Source organism: Molothrus aeneus, chromosome 16 (assembly GCF_037042795.1).
Source record: "Molothrus aeneus isolate 106 chromosome 16, BPBGC_Maene_1.0, whole genome shotgun sequence".
In the NCBI taxonomy this organism is placed as follows: domain Eukaryota; kingdom Metazoa; phylum Chordata; class Aves; order Passeriformes; family Icteridae; genus Molothrus; species Molothrus aeneus.
Window position 1 is genome coordinate 6,812,047 of NC_089661.1, and position 18,171 is coordinate 6,830,217.

General features: G+C 39.4%; 1 protein-coding gene across 3 annotated transcripts in view; it reads right to left on the minus strand.

The window, feature by feature from the left end:
• Positions 1-18,171, minus strand: part of MRTFB (myocardin related transcription factor B) — a 67,220-nt gene that overhangs the window by 41,918 nt on the left and 7,131 nt on the right. For all 3 annotated transcript variants that reach the window (XM_066560526.1, XM_066560528.1, XM_066560525.1), the window contains one exon: positions 8,244-8,417. In XM_066560526.1, the coding sequence (XP_066416623.1) occupies positions 8,244-8,397 (154 nt within the window). In that variant the 5' untranslated portion in view covers positions 8,398-8,417. The remainder of the gene's footprint in view (positions 1-8,243; positions 8,418-18,171) is intronic.

Here is an 18,171-nt window from a genome sequence, read left to right on the forward strand (position 1 = left end):
GTAGCCACCCCACAGCAGATCAATGTGCTTATGCTTCAGCTACTTGAAGTTATACCTCATATTTTGCTTCAATTTCACCTCTTAGTTCAATACAAGGTTAACACAGAGATGAAAAGGCTGATCAAAATCTCAACAGTAACATGAAAAATCCTTAGTATAAAAAGCAGGAATTACAGAATTTATGAAAAATAAGAATGAGGAAATTCTTGTACAGACTAGGAAAGATGAAAGGCCAAAATGATGCTGTGTATTTTTCATGTAACCAAATACTGCCGTTGCCAATAAATGCTATACAATATGGAATAGTTGGGTGAGGGCAGACATAACAAATGAAGACAAAGAAAAGATGCATTTGAAGAAGGAAATAGTTCTGCCCCAGATTCAGTTATACTGTGAATATGGAGAATATCTGGATATTCTGCTCAGGGATAAGTTTCTCTTAAATCCCTGCATGAAGAATAACATTTATCTCCCACATCATGAAAAAACATTCCTATTCCAACAACCTTTTGTTTTCCCAGCAGTCTTGAATATACCTTAATCCAAGCTCAATTGATAACTTGGTTTTACTGGTTATCTGAGTGTGCAACAATATAGTTCTTACATTTTTAGTGATAAGGCTTCAAAGAAAAACTAATCATCATCTCAACATGTCTGTTGGAAAAGCCTAAAACGCTGGGACAGCTTCACAGGCAGCTGGAGGCATCTCACAATTCCCAGCTCCACAGCACTGCAACATGGGAAAAGTGCTCGTTCCTATGATGGACTTGGTCAGCATTCCTAAGAGCTGTACTGGAAGGAACAGAAACACCTCTGGCACGTTCCAGTCCAAATTCACCTGCTCACTACCAGTACCCAGGTGTTCCACGAGCAGGTCCCATGTGAACCAAGGCAGTTGCTGCCTGCTGCCCCCAGTGCTCACCCCCTGCCAGTTAAGGATTCCTTCTTCCCTGCCAAATGAAATAAATTTGGAGCTCCTCGAGAAAGTTTTACACATGTTCTTACCTGTGACTGCTAAAGCACCACAGTGACTCCTCAGATTTACTCATGCACTTTCAAATCTGATGGTAATTTTTTAAGCTCTTATGAAATAGCAGAATTTCTGTCATGAACCACTACCACCACACTGATACACTGAACACGCTGCCTGTGTTTGGGCAGTACCTGTCTTGAAGATTGTTTTGACAGATAAAAACTGCTTTGTATTTCAGTTACTTTTGTTGTTGGTTTTAAGGGACCCTATTCCATATTTCTCTGAAAAGAAATTGTGACTTTACAGGTGGGAACTTAACACCTTGCCCTTCAAATCACCCGTTTTGGCCTACCACAAAAAATCCTCTAGTGTAAGTATTAGTGAAACAACAGCAACTTGTTTGTTCTTTGGCTACTCTTTATTTTAGCAGTAATACAGTTAATAGAACAACCCATGAATTACACAATTTAAATCAGGGACAGAAAAAGCTTGGGATCTTAAAACTCCCCTCAGAGGTTGAAATGATTTTGTGTTCAGTTGTTCAGTGTCTAAAAGTGAGCTGGAATTTGGATTGTCATTTGAAATTGATGGCATTGTTAAGAACAGGCAAAAAACTTTTTCAGATTGCAAATTTTTCATCTTCTCTTTCTCCTGCTGACTATTTAAATAGAGAATGTTTTGTAATAAAGAGAACTACTCATTTCCAAACTAAACATTGGACATAAAACCTCTGCAATTTGAGCATGTACCTGTTTCAAATGAGCTGTTTTTAACATTACAAACAGCAAAATGAAACTGAGAATCACAGAGAAACCTATAATGACCTAGAAACAAAACTTGTGGCTGAGAGACTGTTTTCTATCAAACAACAAAACCAAAGTATCTCTTTCAGCTGAGAGAAAATCTTGAGTCCCGCAGGTGGTATTTTTCAGTCACAGGTTTGAACTCTGTTACAAACTGCATCAGTGCATCCAAACCAGAAGCTGAAGTAAAAGACACACAACAAGCTCTTGGTTTCAGTGAAAATGAAATGTTGGAATTTGCATTATTTTCAGAGGGCAGAAGTACCTCTCATTTGAATTTCAATTACAGTTGAATATACTGCATAAGAGTGGGTGAAATGAAGAAAAAAGGCCTCAGAATGGAACATTTCTGTCAGTTTCTGTCAGTTTCAAGCCAGAATCTCATTTAAGAGCAACGTATTGCACAAGTTTTTCACAAACATTTGCTTTACATCTAAGGTCATCAGCACTTGTTCCTTCCATTCTTCTGCAGCACAGGCTCCAAGTGTTCTGCCAACCTTCAGCCTACAGCAAAAGTGTTATTTAAAAGGTGGAAGTGTCTAGTAGATATAAACTAAAATTCCAAAGTACAGGAGGAAGCAATGGAGCCCCATGGTACCTCCCCAGTGCCTGCCTGTCTGCCCCTCTCAACAAATCCTTATCTGGGTGAAGCATCAGTGATGTGCTGAGTGACATCACTGACTGGGAGCTGCTTCACAGCCTCATTAAACACCAAGTAACTAAGCAACAATTGCTTTAACAGTACATTCCAACTCTTCACATCATATGGAACTCATTCCTTTGCAATCCCATCAAAAAGAAAAACAAAACCAAACCAAATGCCCTTGGGTGTTTAAACTCTTTCACTACCATAATAACATTTTCAAGTGGGAAAAAAGCCTAATTACTCAAATATCTATTTCACCTTGGCTTTACATACACCTTGATGAATATCTTGGTGCTTTATATTGTGTTAGGATAATCTAGTTCTTGATCATGATGTAATAATTTCTTCACATAGGAAAATAGTGCTCTGACTACACAAACTAAAGCATCAGTTTACATAATCCCTATAATAATTTATTTTATTACTTCTGTAAACATTAAGAACATTACTTCAAATTATTAATTAAGGGAAATTGTTTTGGGGGGGCTCTGTTCTGCCTGTATTCTCCACCATTGTGGCAACAAAGACCCAAACAACACAAATAATGGTCACCATCTACCTCAGTCACCCTTCCCAGAAAAATACCAAACACTTACAGTGATGTCAAATTTATAAGTCTGCATGTTCTTCTACTCCCACTAAAACCCACACAAATTCCTTTTAAGGGAGGACATATGTTGGCAGTGTTCACTGCTTAAATGAAAACCACCTTCCATTTGGTCTTACCCATATACACATCTAAATTAATAAATATTTTTAAAATGTGTATATAGAGTACATGAAAATGTGCATTTTTATATATGCTTAACTGTACAGATCTACATTTAACTGCATATATATATCCTGTAGAGGACAATATTTAGTCATCCACTGTGCTACCTCTGATTTGCACAAGTTGCCTATAATAAGTGCTGCACACCAATCTCCAGTTCTGTTTGCTCCCTGTCACCTTCTTGTAGTGGCTCTGTCACAAACTGGTACTTCAACAACAACATTTGCAGTTAAGACTTAGTTCTAACAAATTAAAACAATTATACAATGGAATTTAAAATTAACTCAACATTCTTTTCTAGCTATGCATTTAGTTATGCACAAGGAATTTCAAGAAAAAAGGTCAGAATAAGACAGTTTGATCAAGTGATCTCTTTAAAGGAAAACATGCTTTCTGTATCTCCTGTGATCACTCAAATGCCAGGCCCTCAAACAGGATTTCACATATACCAGATGCCTTGAATTGAGTCAGTCACAGGTCATGTCTCCTGTGTTAATCTCTTCACAATAAGCAGATAATTAAAAAAAATAATATCTATAAATCAAACTAAAATGATGGAATGTTTGTTTAGAAGTTTACCAAATGGAATGACCCTGCTGGAATTCTTTCATGTAGCCTGTGAAAATGTCAGAATATATTCCATTTAAGAGGTCACAGTCCCTAGAGATCTCTGAGTTTTGGCTTGTGTGTCTTTTCACATGCTTTAATATTTGAAAATTGTTCCTTGTAGACACTGACTGATGGCCTGGGAATGCTAGGATTGTGGGAACTGGCAGTACCAGTGACAAAGACAGACTTACTGGGAAATCAGTACCTACTCAGTTTGCGCTCTCCTCTCGGAACAGATAGGATGGCATTCAAATATTTACAGGGAGACCAAGGGACTTCTGCTTTTCCTACTGATATGTTAAAAAACCAAACAAAACCCCAAAAACAAACTCCCCCCAAAACCAGAGCACTACAAAAAAAAAACAAAGCATAAAGACAAATATATATTAATTACAATATGCTGCATGTTCTTAGCAAAGATTATTTAACAGAATATTTGCATTGGATGTTCCATGGGCTTTTAAAACCTTAATGGAAAGACAAACCCCAGAATCACTGAGGCTGGCAGCAGCCTCTTGAGATCCCCTGGCCCAAGTCCTGCTGGAGCAGGCTCAGCTGGAACAGGCTTGCCCAGGACAGTGCCCAGTTTGATTTTTAGTATTTCCATGGGTGGAGATTGCACAGCCTCTCTGGACCACCACTGTACACGGTTTGTTGATGTTATTGTTGGTGGTGGTGCTGTTAATCAGAATATCTGCATGCTGTTTTCCAGATCTCATTGCTTTCAGCTTAGTGATTACGAAACTGCTGAATTTAAGATGATTTTTCAATTATATTCCCTGCCAAGCTATCACTTTAATCAGAACTAAGTCTTCCATTTGTTATTCTCTAGTCTTTCCACTAGCCATCTTTTCTACACTGTGTCTCTCCCAGCACTCTCTAGAAAAATTCTAAGCACAGTGACCTACCCATATATCATTACAAGGGAAAAAAACACCTAATCACTGATCTTAGAGGAATGGAGAAAAACCAGTCATACACAGATGCCAGAAGAATGTCCCAAATCTCACCTGATTCCCTAATATCAAAATTGCAGTTCAAATCTATTAATTGCACAGAGGATTGAGAATTTGTTCAGAAGCCATAAAACTATGCCAAGAATGCACATTACCAGTGCTACATACTGAAGGAGTGGAAGATAAGAGATAACAGGCAAACTAATACACCACAGCTCTTAGATGCCAGAAAAAAACCCTTGGATCATCAAATTTATTTAAGTAATACCATTAGGTTAAGTGGGATGTGTATTTCATTCAGTTATTTTAAGAACTGTGTCTCCCAGCTGACTTGACTGGTCCCTTAGGAGGACTCAATATACACCATTTGGAGTATTTGTTTATGTTTGGGTTTGTGCTGGGTTTTGTGTGTGTGTGTGTTCCACCTTCCCCTGAATTCCCCACAGTACCCCACAAGCTCTGCAGCCCCACAGGAAGCTGCAATTCTCACCTGACCTTCAGTGCCTCAGGGTCTCTGCTCCCGAGTGTCCCTGTCCTTACTCAGCCAGGGGCACTTGCTTTCTCCTAATTGAGATTTTACCAGTCTTACTTTTACTTTAGGGTGTTCACTGTCCCAAGGCTTTTTTCCTACAAAATATCCAAGACTCTTGGTTCTTCTCTCAGTTAGCCCAATTCTGCTGGAGAACAGTTGCTGCCAGCAATGGGAGGCACAGCACCACCTTCTCTCCTCCGCCAGCTGATGTTGCACAAGCCCAAAGGGAAGCAGAAGCAATCCCATTCCTGTGCTGGCTGTGAGCTTGGAGGAGCAGACACCTCAGAGATCCCACTGCCTGGAACAGAACTGCTTCTCCACACCTCACAAAGGGCAGGGAATGGGCACACACTCCTTCTGACAGGATTTATGGCTAAAATGCAGAGCCAAAGGGCACTCAATGGCCCTGACAGGTGCCAGCCACTTATCCACTCATCTTTCCAGGAATATAACCAGGCACCTACCTGTGGATGACAACTGCACAAGAGCAACTTACATGTCTCTTTTTCAGAAACGTGTCTCTTTTTCAGAAACTAGTAGCCACTGTCACAAGAAGAGTTTGGCACAATGAGATAGTCAAGGAAGCCACTGCAGAGCCAAGAGAGGCTGCTGTAATACACAAGGAGCTTTCTATTTTATGTGTACCTGGAAATAATGATTGCATGGCTCCTCACACCCAGCCCGTCACAGCTCCCTCTTCCAGGCAAAGTGGCATGCTCACCAGCTCTGCAAAAGTATTAATTCAGCATGCAAAAAGCTCTGGCCATGCACTGCTTCCTTTTTTTGATGGTATCTAAAATCCCTTCCCATCATTTGGCTCTGAAACAGCAGGTTGGAAAGCTGCAGGCAGCATCATTCCCATCCACCCTCCTGCTGTCAGCAGCAGCCAGCCTATCCTTCCCTCCCTTGCCACCTCCTGGCTCTCAGACAGGAGCTCATGAAACTGTGGTACAGTGTGTGGGCAGCACATTGTTCTGACTGGTACTTGGGCCGTGCCACGCTGCTGTGACTCTTGTCAGCTTCCTCCACCAGAGCCCAACTCAACACCAGGCATCAGTCTTCTTTCTCCCTGCTGCTTCCAAAGAGCCTCACCCATGTCACTCTTCCTCCAAGCTGTCCTTCCTAAGGACACAACATCATGCCTAAAAGCACATCCTGGACCCAACCTGGCCTCCTTCAGGCAGGGATGCAAATGCAGAGCCTTTTCCCAGACTCCAGGCCCACTGCTCATGAGAGGGACTGTACACCCATGGCTGTCATGAGATCACAGACACATCTCTGTCATCACTCAGGAGGTGGCAAGTGTGAAGAGCAGAACCAATGAAATTGGAACTTTTGCTGCTTTTTAGCAAGTGGAGCAAGAGTTGCCTCCAGAGAACAGGCATGGAAAACCACTGCAATACACAGGGCATATGGTTACATGATCAATGCACTCTGTGTACTGCCTAATTATCCAAAAAGATGCAGACTAATGAGAACCTGAAATTAGTTTCATTAGTATTGCCCACAGCCAAGAACTTGAAAACAGCTCAAATGAAATAGGAGAACCTTAAAATTATGACAGTCCAGGAAACTGACATATAACATCCACCTCCCAAAATTATCCATTTGTCTTTGTTCAGGGAGTAAATACCTGCATGTAATAAGTGACTAGAAAATCTTAAGCTGCTAATGCACTCCAACTGTTTTGTTATTGATCCTCTGTTGGAAGTTAAAACCTCTTTGACAGAGTTGGCACAGCATATAAATGTTCCTTTGTAAACTCAAGGGACAGTAATTCCACTGGAGCTTAAGCTAACCATGAGAATTTGCAGCAAACCCACCGAGCTCTGCTCACCCAAATCTTACTCCTGCTTTGCTCTGGGACTGGGATCTCTGGGGCAGAGGGCAGGGGAGAGGAGGAAAATGTGAAAAAGGAGAAGGGAGTAACAGCTCCAGTGACTGCTGGCTCACCCAGGCATGCTGTGATTACCTCCATGGTAAACAAAACCAAACCAGAGCAGAAGCCTCCTACCCTTGCAGTGACATTGGAAAAGCTGGAAACACAGTTTCTGTACTAACTTGTGCAAGTCAGCTTAACAACACTGCAGAACAACCCTAGAACAGTTCAGCCTCCTACTGGACTACTGCCAAAAGACTCATTCAAGTAAACAAAAGGTTTAAAGGATCACTACCAGAGCTCCCAGTAAGCATAATGCTTCCTGCATAAAAATATCCTACCAAAAAAATACCTTTAAACATTTCAGAATTTTTTAAAGTGCCACTGTATTTCTGTGAACTGCAATCTCTTACGCTTACAGACTTTATAAAGTAGTGACTCTTGCAAATATCCAATTTTTGGTAAAAAGTAAAAATACTAAATTATTAGAACTACTTTAAATGTGAATCCATCAAGTTCAAAGTTCAAATTTGCTTCTGACTGTCATCATTTCTACAAAAAATTGTTTCTAGCCAAATTAACCCAACTTACTAAATCTGAACTTATAGATGAGCAATAGTTTGGCTGCTCTGGAGGTTTGACAGGACACAGACACCCACCTCATCCATTTCAGTTTTACAGGAAACTAAGAAAAAACAAATTTTCCAGAAGTATTCTAATATTGAATTAAAATTTGTAGGATAACATAAACTACGTATTATTTATGCAGAAAAAAACCCCATTATTGAAAATTATCCCTTTTTGTCTGATAATAATACAACTCTCAAAAATATTTCATCAATACTTGTAGTATACACCAGGTGCAGTTTTTAAACTAAAACTTAAACATCTGCTCAACTCCATTGCAGGTTCCAGAGTGCCTGCTGCTGCTCCAAGAGCTGTCCTGGCGGGTGAAGCTCCCGGCATGGCCTTCCCAGCATCCCGCAGCAGCCGGACGCGGTAAGAGCGGGCGGGGAGGGTCCCTCGCGGTCACCGGCCGGTCCCCCCCGGGCACTCGGTCACCCGTCACTCACCATTCTTGCGCTCGGTGAGGGGCGGCAGGCAGGGGCTGGGCTGCAGCGACAGCCCCCGCAGCTCGTGTGCCACGGCCTCGCTGTGCGGGCTGGGCGCCAGCCGCGCCGGGGGCCCGGGCTCGTCCTCGGCGTCCGCCGGCCCCGCGGGCTCCATCCTGGGCTCGCCTCGGCGCTCTGCGGAAACAACGCGGCTCTGGTCACTCTGTGCTCCGGCAGCACCGACAAACGCTTCACACACTGCTCTGCCTTCGCATCTGGGCTGTGGGCAGTTCCTTCGCACCACAGTACAGCTTCAGAATTAAGGACATTACCTACTGATCTCGGCGTTGGCAAAAATACAGTCAGGGAATGGATTCAGAGGCAATTCAACAGAAAGCAGGACAGTTCCTCCGCTCACACTGACAGAAACATCACCCCGTGTTCACCCTCACCGGAGCTCCTGTGCCCCACCCTGCGTCCCCACCCGCGTATCAGCACAACATCCCCTTTTCCCAATAGCTTCTATTAGAGAATGCTGAATTTATATGTTGTGCTAACATACAAATGGCTTTTAATATTTTGAAGCGCTACACAACTCTCCTTCAGATCCCAAATCAACGTCAGTATTTATAGAGGACTTCACATCACCAAAGGAGTATATCAGAACTAGTTAATCCTCATTCTCCCCAGTAAGGAAGACTTTTGGCCATGAATATTTTAAAATTAATTTTACTGCACACTAGCTACTTATTGAATAGTAGAAGAAAAGTCAATTTACTATAGCCTTCCTTTCTATCATTAGTTTAGTACCTAATCTACAGTAAGGAGAGACAGAAGTATGAATTACTGGTACAGGCTTTTTATACCTCACAGAACTATCAAGTCATTAAAATTTCAATAAATCAATATGGATGTCAATGAAGTCCTATCCCTGGACTCTTGGAAACTTGAATGATATGAAATATTAACAACTCAGATCCACAAAAATAAGGAAATGTCTTGTTATTGTGAGATTTTTTGTTAATTTAAAATTATTTTTCTTAAAAACCACAACTGCTAACCATACTCAGCCTTAAACTCCAAATATTCTGAATATAAACACCACATGTGTTGGGGTGCGTATTCAGAATTTTGAAAATGCAATATATGTTTCAATGATCAATACCAAAATATTTCAAGTGTTCACATGACATTTAAAAAACCAAGATGACAAACCAAAGAATGGCCTACACTACAAAAGAGTAGAGAATCATGTTCTGAAAGTGTGAATTGAAAAATAAGAAATATAAGCAAGTACTGCTTGATATACACCTAAACAGAACAATTATCATGGTTAAGTGCATATTTTTCATTATTTTCCCTAGTTACCAACTGGAGCTTTCACATTAAATGAAGACACATTAACTTACTGTTATGCAAGATTTTTCTTCTTTGTTCTTAGCTTCTAGAAGCATAATTTACTCAGCTCTCACTCGATTTCCTGACATTACACTCTCCTCAAACTCCCACTCACTCATACAAATTAAGTACATTATTAACCAAGCAGGTCTCTTCAGAGCAGAATTTAACTGAAAATTCAGCTGCTTATCTGTTCATATTCACAGCATTTTATCCACAATTTACTAGTTAGGAGTTGCCTTGGAGTCACTTTTCAAAGAGATGAAGCCACGTGAGCTGTATTCATGCTTTTAAACCAGTTGACATTAATAGAAACACCTTCTTGTACTAAGGCTCAGCATTTGTTATGCTGCAGATTAGCTTTGACTAATTTTTTTCCCCATGACAGGTAAGTAAACATCATGCTTTGAATGAAACTAGCTTGACTTTCACCACATCTACAGCACACTGCGGAATCAGTAACGTCCATCCCTTAATTTTTATTTCAGGAATGTACACAAATGTGGGTTTCTCCAACTGAGAACACAGCATGTAATTAAATGATGTTGATTGAGCACAGCAGCACAACTCAAAATAAGTTTGACTTCCCACACAAAATGTGCTTGATCTGTGGTATGAACGTTAAGAGATCAGGTTGGAAGGGACCTTCTGGAGGTCATCTAGTCCATCCCCACATCTCATGGGATTACCAGCTCTCAGGAACTTGCCTTGTCAGCTTCTGAAAATCTCCAAAGCAAGTGATTTCACCACCTTTGGGTAACCTCAGCATGAATGCTCTGCCCCTCTGCTTCACACTGAATTTCTTCTCCTGCTGAGCATGACTCTCAGGGCCCTATTTTCACTGTGGTTTCATACAGTACATGAACATCATCATTAGGAAACCTCTAAATCCAAAGTTCTCCAGTGCAGAAATCTAACCCTAATTTTAAACTTTCCAATTCACAGTAGAGTCTCAGATACTGCACTTCCCTTTTCCTAAATCTTTTATATAGGCTGCTAAAAACCCAGGTATGTTCTCAAATGATCCTTTAACTCTACAACAACCCTACTGCTATGTTGCTACATAATCTTTGAACAAAAGACACTCCATTATTCCCAGAAAGTCTAAATTCCTCAAATTCTTCACTCGTATCTCAAATCACATTTTGCTCTCATTTCTTTTTGTTATTACTTATGAACTGCTGCTGTATCAGACTACAGAAATATTTCTGAGCTAAGAACAACAAATTCTCTTAACCTTCCCCAAAATGGAAAACACACATCTCCACCCAACATTTCCAGGGTTTTTTGTAGGGGGAAAAAAAACCAGTGACCTACATCATGAACATCTGGCATAGATACACTAGGATTCTTACAGCTCCTTACTGAATCAACAAACAGAACTTCTAAAAACTATTATAAAGATGGAAAATTGGAGACTTACAATAATAAAATATAAACAATTAATTTGATTCTTATCTCTTGTTTTATTAGAATCTAATAAAGAATTCATTCAGCTGTTCAACTTTTTGAAGACAACTCCTGAACTTGGCATCCATGAAATTAATAGTTTGCCTTTGGCATAAGGTTTTCCTTATTGATTGAAAAAAACTAATTTAGGAACTTAAAAATAACTTTAATAAATATCTTTCCAAACAATCAAACAAAAAAGAAATAAATGAGGACAAAAAACATCTGCAAACATCTCTGTAAATGTATTTTTACACTGCTGCATGTATGATAGCAAACCCTTACCATTTTCTAGCACACTCATTTTAACAGCTCCAGATGAATACAGCTGCTTTAGCATCAGGTGCAGGCTACAACCAGCAGCATTTACTTCACATAAAACTCAACTGAATACATGCAGAATATCTCCCATCTATTTTCAGTCTTCAAAAGCCATTTCATTCTGATGTTTCTAATATAACCAATTGTTTGTACATCAACAGTCCAAACACGAAAATGAGTAGTAGAAAATATTTATTCACCTTGTTTAAAATCAAACCCTGTACAACACTTTATCCAGCAGCCATCTGCAAAACTGAGAAACCTCTGATTTAGAATGTAAAGCCCATGATACTCTCACATTTTATGTTAAAGATAACAATTTGCCTCCCCTTTCTCATTTGTTTGAAGCCTCCTCAATCCTGAAGAATTATTTCAGATTTGCCATCTGCATTTACAGATGGTAACCATTATCTGTGTAACCCCTGAATTGAAGCAGACCTGCACACAAAGTATATTAATAACATAACTGAAACTCAACAGTTAAAACATGTACAGGAAAATACAATTTTAAAAAATCCATTCTACTAAAGTTTCAATATTCTACTTAACATAATCCAAGAAAGCACCTTTTATACCAGGCTGATCTGACAGAAATCAGTTGTCACTCAAGGGGTTTCCACTTCCTTCCTTGCAGCTAAGACACCTGAAGTTAAAGTTGTGTGATCCATTCCTCTGCTCCACTTCTGCTTATGAACTGTTGCAAAGCATAACACCAACTTATTTCCAGAAACTAAAAATCACATTACTCAATTGTTCCAATAGTCTTAAATGATTACAGGTAGCTGTTTTGTTTTGGTTTTTTTTTTTAACATAGAAACAGCAAAATGTTTAATAGTAGAGTGAAAATTAGAAAAAAATATTTTCCTACTTAGCCTTTAGAACACATTATCAAATTAGAATGTGCACCAGCACTGCTAGGAGGCTTCAGTTCACATTTCCCTGACAAGTACATAGGAACAGTGTTCCAGCACTGGCAAACCAGAACTCCTGTACAATGTATGAGCCTTATGTAAGTGTTCTCACAGATTGTAGGTGGTTGCTATCTTCTTAACTGCTGAAGACAAACGCTCCTTTTATTTTTAAACATTTTATCTTCAGAAGACAAAATGTATTTCCTTGGAAAAATCTTATCATCTTATACTTCCCTGCTACTTGAGACACCAGAACTGGTATTTTATTTGGCACAAGCTCTGAAATCTGGATGACACTTCAGTAGTAAACCAGCTTTTATTTTAGCAATCTGCTGGAAAATAACAGTTCAAGAATGACAATGCATTCAAGCTTTGGCCAAGTCAACTGGCTGACATTAACACTGCTCACTCACTCACACCTGCAAGGAACCTGTACCCAGTACAGTACTGAATTAACAGTCATCAGATATTAGCAATATCAGCTCCAGGATTTTCAGAATCATGGTGTGAACATGAGCACTCAGTTTCTCCATTTATAAAACTCAGCAAAATTTAAAACTCTAGCAGTTTGTAATATACTGAATTATATATATATAATATATATAATTCAGTATATTACAAACTGAAGAGAATCTTCAGTGGGGAGAATACTAGAAATGTCAAAAGTTGGGTTTGTTTTGTTTTTCTTACCTTCTTCTTCAATGTATCAGAAAACACTAGAAGAGATCCTCAAAAAGTGTGAGATCCAGCAGGTTAACCAACAGCTGCCAAGGCAGGCCATTGCATTAAGCTTTTCAGTCTCCCTGTCAGTGCCTAGAAAGACTTGGTAACCTGTGCAGTGGGAACAGTGATTTCTGACACTGAGGCCCATAGGCACTTTGGGGGCTGTTATAGTTTTAAATATTCCTTCTATTTGAGCAGTGGGCACCAATGACCTGAGAGAATGTGAGAAGTCACAATCTGAGACTGACTTGGCAATTCCCCTTCCCTTCTCAAGAAGAAGGGCAAGGACTGTGCTTTCAGAATGCAGCAGACCCTCCCCATGCCTACAGCAAACTTCCTTCCTAGGCTACAAATGAGTCCAGTCCAGTGGTCAGAGCCTTGGAATGCTCAGTGTCTCCTTTCTTCCAAGGATCAGCGCACATCAGGCCTGAACATAAACAGAGCAGTCGGGAACACTGAGCTCACTGCAGAGTGCGGGAATTGGAAGCTCCAGGAGTCACTTCCCGGAGAGGAGCCCTGGCCATGGAACATCCACTCCAAGGAGAGCAGGAGACTCAGGCTTTTAAAGGATGGCTGCTCTCGGCATGCTGCCTATCAGCAAGGGGTGAAGAGAAATGCACAAACAAATCATGGCTTGGCTGCAGTCTCCATCTCCATCAGCTGCTGGAGCCACACCAAAGAGGGGCTGTGCTCCAAAGGGTGATGCTCCTCAGCCCCAGCGGCTGCTGGAGTCAGAAACACAGCAAGGGCTGTGGGGACACAAACCCTGATGGGACAGCACAGCCTCACCTCTGCTGGGCTGGCACCTTCCTACAGACACCACCTAACTGCAGCATGGGAACTTGGACATGAAAAGTGACATTTAATTACCATATTGAAAGAGAAACTGCAATCTCACAGTTAAACACAATGTCGATAAACCTAATTAATTATGTTTTGTGGTCAAATACAGGGCAATAAGGATTTAAATCATACAGCTATTTTTATGAAGGTAATTATACAAAAGAAGAAAAAGATGAGAAATATCAGCAGCTGACTAACCATGAGTAATCACCTTGGATTATGCATTATGAGAAACTCACTATTACTATTCATTTCTTTAAAAAACAGTGTGCAGAAGTATCTGACAAAACTGAGGTCCTGTCAAGCTTCTCACTGTTCCAGTACCTGGAATAATGTGTTTCTTCCAGGAGCCCAGAGTCCTCCTGGACTGGTTGATACTGCAGAAAAATATCCACTTTTATTAAATAACTGAGATTAAATTTTTGTAACTGTCTGCTCTAGCTAAATTAATACCACTGAGCAGACACCAAAAGACCTCCAGAAACTCATTTAACACTTCTGCATATTTTGATGACAATGCTACATTGAGATTCTCTTTACTAATTCTTCAGAGGAAGTCTTTAAATCTTAAGTCTTTGGACTGATCCAAAAATGAAAAATGAATAAGCTACAGTGGCAAATGCACATTGCCCATGAGGTAATGTATAGACAATTACTTGTACCTGGACAGAGGCTGGGGATGAGTCAGGAGAATCCTTGATGATACATTCATTCCCTCCACTGCTACCTCCAGGCAGGAAAAAAATATCACAGTAATTGGTAATGGGAGCTGAGCCCTGCTAAGTGCAAATGAATTACCCTGCAGTGTGGGGCTGTGAGGAATAAAGGCAGCCTCCCACAGCTCCATTAAAGTGTGGGGAAACTAAAGCCTACCCTGTCGCTGTGCAGGGCCATAGAGATGATTTATCTATTCTTTTCTCACATTACTGCCTTCTCAAACTAACCTGTTCAAACAAGAGTTTGTGAAATCTGGGCTACACATCAGCCTTCACTGGAAAGAATCTACCTCATAGCAATGCTGTGAAGCTTAGTGTTTAAATACCTTAAGGTTTCATACAAATGTTTAAAGTAATTGTAAATATTACAACTATCTTCTGTATTCACATTTCAAGGGCTTTAAAATGATAATAGAACTTATTCAAAATGCTACACTTTTTACAAGTATTTTAAATATAGCAAGCAAAGGTTCAATATGCACAACAGTCATCACTGAAACAGAACCCATACCTTCAGACAGAAGTGATTTTTAAATCGTTTACTGATTATATAAAACTGTTCAACTATGTCATCTTCCTTTAAGAAACAGTTGAGAAACTCCAAAGTGTGCACCAAAACCAATAAATTGGTCTGAGAGACCAAAGAAAAAGTGAAGTCTAATATTAGCTGCCTCTCAAAGGTACCACCCAGTCAACAACCTCCATTTTTAGGGAGAAATCTGAACTGCTCTGCAATTCCACCCTGCAGGAGAGATGCTCATCTCTAGAGAGCTGTTTAAGACTGGCATGGAAGCAAACATCCATTAACCCACCCTGATAACCCAGGACAGCCTTCAACTCACCTTCCACTGACACAATGCTTCATGAACAGAAGCTATGCTGTGTTAACTTGCAGTGTTTGCAGCAGAGTTCAGAAAGATTTATGCTGAAAACTCTGAATGATGAGAAGACAATGATTTATTTCATCTACAACTAAATCCATCTTCCCTAAGAGCACTTAGCAGCAACCAGAATTCTGGCCACAATACCTGAAGTGTAGAAAACATTGACCCATAACTTGTTGTAAGTGAAGGACTTCAGGCACAGTCCTCAACAACTTTTTACTTTTAATCACTCTATGAGCAGACATAATTTGATTTAATCTCATCTTTTCTGTGGATATTCTTAATAAACAATGCTCCTCTTAATGTTGTCTTAAGGCAACCTGAAGTGGTTCAGCTGGTTCCACTTGATTAAATAAATACAAAGCTGTCATAGCACATATCCTCACTAGTTCTATTAAAATAAAGAGCTTCATAAAAAGACTTAAAACTAGATAGGCAAAACATGAAGTAGTGTCTTGTTTACATGTTACTGTATATAGAAATGTGTTGTATGCAAATGGTCAGAAAAATCTGACATTCCTATTTTTCAGTCTCTGAAGATGATGTCGATTGTCAATATTCTAAATTTCCTTTAATACTCTAATTTAAGAAGCTGACATTAACACTGACAACAAATACATTTAGGCTGAGTTTACAAAGCAACACAAGGTCAGTTTTACACCTAAATTTAGCAGGGCAAACAAACAAAGAAACCAACCAAACAACAGCTATCTGCATTAGTGTGGTGTGCAAACAAATGATGCTCCTACTTTCTCACCCTCATAAATATCTACATATTTGAATAATATTTTTTTCCAATGAAACATTGTGACATATGACTTCCAAAGCAACTTACTTGAATTCTAATGAGCAAAAATCCCAAAGTTATTAATTTCAGTTTTAATATGAATTGCTTTGCAGGAGTGTTTGAGTAATTGCGACATCAACTCAGATTAAGCTGCTTAAAAGCAAGTCCAGTTCTTCTGTCTATGACAGAACTTTGTGAAAGGAATTAGTAAGGTCCCATGTGCTCCATGATTTTCTGTGGCCAGCAAACACAAGGTGTAGCCAGAAGAATCTATTTATGCAATTGAAATTTCCAACATAGGAAAAAAGCAAACCCCAAGTGTTTGTCTTTGTATAATAAAGGCACTTGATAGCTCAGACAATACTTGGTAACTTTTACCAATGAAATGGATCATAATCCTTCCCTATGTGTTCAGAGACCTTTGATAGCCAAAAGAGAGGTCCATCTTAAAAATGAACATTGGTCAAGCTCTTAAGGCATTTCAGGAAAGGTTAGATGACTCCATGATTTCATTTGTTTGCTTGGATACTGCAAGATGTTCCCATTTATGACTAAGCTGCAGGTGCTACTCTGTTTATTTTACTGCCTGCAAACCAAGCCCTTGAACTGAACAAAGCAAGGAAAGCACAAGGATTCAAACCAAAGAGGAAGGAACTGCAGGACTGCCTCCCGTTGAACATGCTGCTTTCCATCTCCTATCAGAAGTGGGACTGATTGCACAACCATTTCTAGTAATGAGGTTTCTTGAAAAATCTACACTTTGCTTCTTTTTATATCTACGCACTTTACAAAGATTAGCCAAGTTTTATTATTGAAATTTGGTTATTAATTATTGTAATAATTTTATTATTGTAATATTTGGGGTTAAATTTGTCTTTAAAAATACAATCAACTTCTACTGGACAGAATTTAACATACTATTCACATTCAGCAAGAAACTAAGTGCTAATTAGACATTAATTCAAAATAACGTAAGCGTAATTAGAGATTACAAGCAACTTCAATTTAGGGGATCTTGCAAAAATCAGAATCATTATGTCTGAGCTGAAATTCAGTGACATGTGCAGAAGGTCCTCAATTAAGCAGTCCCTACACACAACTTTAGGAAAGCTAAGAAAATCTCTCTCACACAAACCTTTTCCTGCATATTGACTGGACCAACACAGCTACTTTGAGGTATTAACAATGCAAACAGTAACTTGAATTAGCTCCCATGGAAACCAGTCAACTTGTTGCTCCCAACTTCTGAAAATGAAACTTTTAATATTTAATCTGCTAATGGACAAAAGGAAAACTTAGAAGGTGACACATTAATGTTTAATTAAAAAATATATAAATCAACTTGCGGTACATCTCAAGCAGCAATTTACTGTACATTCTTTACCTGATTAACACCAAGTGCTTAAGAGTTCACTGACAATATTCTTTCCTGTTTCTTACTTCTAATCCCACATTGTGTTACATGGCCTCATTTTTATACAGCAGTGACAAAAGGTCACAATCTGAATGCAATTACATCACTTCTACTAGATTTACACCTTGCAGCATCTTCCTAAGAAATAAAGTCAGGGGTTTTTTTAACAGAAACAAGGATGCAGACTGGAAGAATGCTGAATTCCATATAGTTAAGCAGACTTCCAGGAAGAAAAATCCCACAACAAACCACAAAATCCCAGCCCTGACACTCCTAAACACTGGAAATGAAGCACGAGGATATACCACACACATAGTATTATGACTAACAGCATAACAAGTAATTTGATAAAGACAAAATTACTCTTCACTTAACAGAAGCCAAATTTTTACTTTTCAAATCAAACACATTTCTTCTAACAAGGAACAGGGTGAGACTACAGGAAGGAATATAACTTCTTGCTTCTTTATAAATACAGATCCAAGATTATAACTGATGAAGCC